The sequence below is a fragment of the Coregonus clupeaformis genome, unplaced genomic scaffold (assembly GCF_020615455.1).
Source record: "Coregonus clupeaformis isolate EN_2021a unplaced genomic scaffold, ASM2061545v1 scaf0570, whole genome shotgun sequence".
Lineage (NCBI taxonomy): Eukaryota > Metazoa > Chordata > Actinopteri > Salmoniformes > Salmonidae > Coregonus > Coregonus clupeaformis.
Genome location: NW_025534025.1, coordinates 132501 through 135000, shown reverse-complemented (window position 1 = coordinate 135000; position 2500 = coordinate 132501). Strand labels below are relative to the sequence as shown.

Genomic DNA, 2500 nt, shown 5'->3' with positions numbered 1-2500 from the left:
AAATCCAGACACATTGACACACACTCACACACACACAAACACACACACACACACTGCCTACAGCAAATCCAGACACATAGACACACACACACACACAAACACACACACACACACTGCCTACAGCAAATCCAGACACATTGACACACACACTCTATGTGGATCATGTCGCCTCTGTACTTTGATGCCATCGTGTTAAACTCTTTAGTAGACCCCAGTGATGTCTGACTGACCTGTTATTATCTTAATGATTTTATCATATTAATGCTTAGGTACGCTTCAAATAAAGTATTACTAAATATTTTGTCTTCTGTTTATTCACAGAGCGATCACCATGGGGAAAGGCTGCGTGACGGCAACCAAGTACTTCCTGTTCCTCTTCAACGTCCTCTTCTTCGTAAGTATCTTATTCCCCAGAAACAGATGACTGACCTATACAGTGCAGTACCTTAGCCTCTACACTGAGTGGACAAAACATGCATGACAATAACCGGCTGACAAAATGTCATGATCGCCACAGCCCTATTGCCATGTTGGACTGGTTTGAGATGAAAATGTGAACTCACCAACACACACCAACTAATCGTTCATCCTTGTCCTCTGTTTCACTCTCTCATTCTCTATTTCATCATTCTCACTTTTTCTTTCTGTCTTTCCAAATATGTTCCTAGTGACCATACAGCTCTATAACTGAATATAGGTCTCTCTTTGCTCTCTCGCTCTCTCTCTCGCTCTCTATCTCATGCTCTCTCTCGCTCTCTATCTCATGCTCTCTCTCGCTCGCTCGCTCTCGCTCTCTCTCTCGCTCTCTCTCTCGCTCTCTCGCTCTCTCTCTCTCATGCTCTCTCTCTCTCTCATGCTCTCTCTCTCATGCTCTCTCTCTCTCTCATGCTCTCTCTCTCTCTCATGCTCTCTCTCTCTCTCATGCTCTCTCTCTCTCTCTCATGCGCTCTTTCTCCCTCCATCTCGCTCCCCTCCCTCCATCTCTCTCTCTCATGCCCTCTCTCATGCCCTCTCTCTTTCTCCCCCTCTCTCTCCCTCTCACCCCCCTCCCTCCATCCCTCTCTCTTCTCTTGCTCTTTCTCTCTCCCTGGTTTCTTAATTAGAGAGCAGATTAAGTGTTTGTGGCCTGGTTACCACAGCGATACACATCCACTCAGTCCCAGGCTCCCACAATCCCCCTCTCTCTCTCTCTCTCTCTCTCCCTCCATCATCCCTCATTCCCATCCCTGAACAGAGGAAATTAAACGTGTGATCCAGAGCTTAAGACCTTTAAGTTACACTCCATGGGAATGTATGTCGTGACCCCACTACTAACAGGGCTGCTGTTGAGAAACTAGAATGGAACCCCACTACTAACAGGGCTGCTGTTGAGAAACTAGAATGGAACCCCACTACTAACAGGGCTGCTGTTGAGAAACTAGAATGGAACCCCACTACTAAACAGGGCTGCTGTTGAGAAACTAGAATGGAACCCCACTACTAAACAGGGCTGCTGTTGAGAAACTAGAATGGAACCCCACTACTAACAGGGCTGCTGTTGAGAAACTAGAATGGAACCCCACTACTAACAGGGCTGCTGTTGAGAAACTAGAATGGAACCCCACTACTAACAGGGCTGCTGTTGAGAAACTAGAATGGAACCCCACTACTAACAGGGCTGCTGTTGAGAAACTAGAATGGAACCCCACTACTAACAGGGCTGCTGTTGAGAAACTAGAATGGAACCCCACTACTAACAGGGCTGCTGTTGAGAAACTAGAATGGAACCCCACTACTAACAGGGCTGCTGTTGAGAAACTAGAATGGAACCCCACTACTAAACAGGGCTGCTGTTGAGAAACTAGAATATAACCCCACTACTAAACAGGGCTGCTGTTGAGGTACAGAGCAGCTCCAGTGTTAATGTGCAGACAGAGCAGCTCCAGTGTTACTCCTGGTGATCTCCCCTGTCTGGCTATGGAACATTACTCCTGGCGATCTCCCCTGTCTGGCTATGGAACATTACTCCTGATGATCTCCCCTGTCTGGCTATGGAACATTACTCCTGGTGATCTCCCCTGTCTGGCTATGGAACATTACTCCTGGTGATCTCCCCTGTCTGGCTATGGAACATTACTCCTGACGATCTCCCCTGTCCAGCTATGGAACATTACTCCTGATGATCTCCCCTGTCTGGCTATGGAACATTACTCCTGGTGATCTCCCCTGTCCAGCTATGGAACATTACTCCTGGTGATCTCCCCTGTCCAGCTATGGAACATTACTCCTGGTGATCTCCCCTGTCCAGCTATGGAACATTACTCCTGGTGATCTCCCCTGTCCAGCTATGGAACATTACTCCTGGTGATCTCCCCTGTCCAGCTATGGAACATTACTCCTGGTGATCTCCCCTGTCCAGCTATGGAACATTACTCCTGGTGATCTCCCCTGTCCAGCTATGGAACATTACTCCTGGTGATCTCCCCTGTCCAGCTATGGAGCATTACTCCTGATGATCTCC

At 47.9% G+C, this 2500-nt stretch overlaps 1 protein-coding gene across 1 annotated transcript in view; it reads left to right on the top strand.

Moving 5' to 3' along the window:
- The window catches only part of LOC121583033 (CD82 antigen-like), a 66560-nt gene that overhangs the window by 28499 nt on the left and 35561 nt on the right, over window positions 1-2500 (top strand). Inside the window, exon 2 of the mRNA XM_041899242.2 lies at window positions 322-394. Within this exon, the coding sequence (XP_041755176.2) occupies window positions 332-394 (63 nt within the window). The 5' untranslated portion in view covers window positions 322-331. The remainder of the gene's footprint in view (window positions 1-321; window positions 395-2500) is intronic.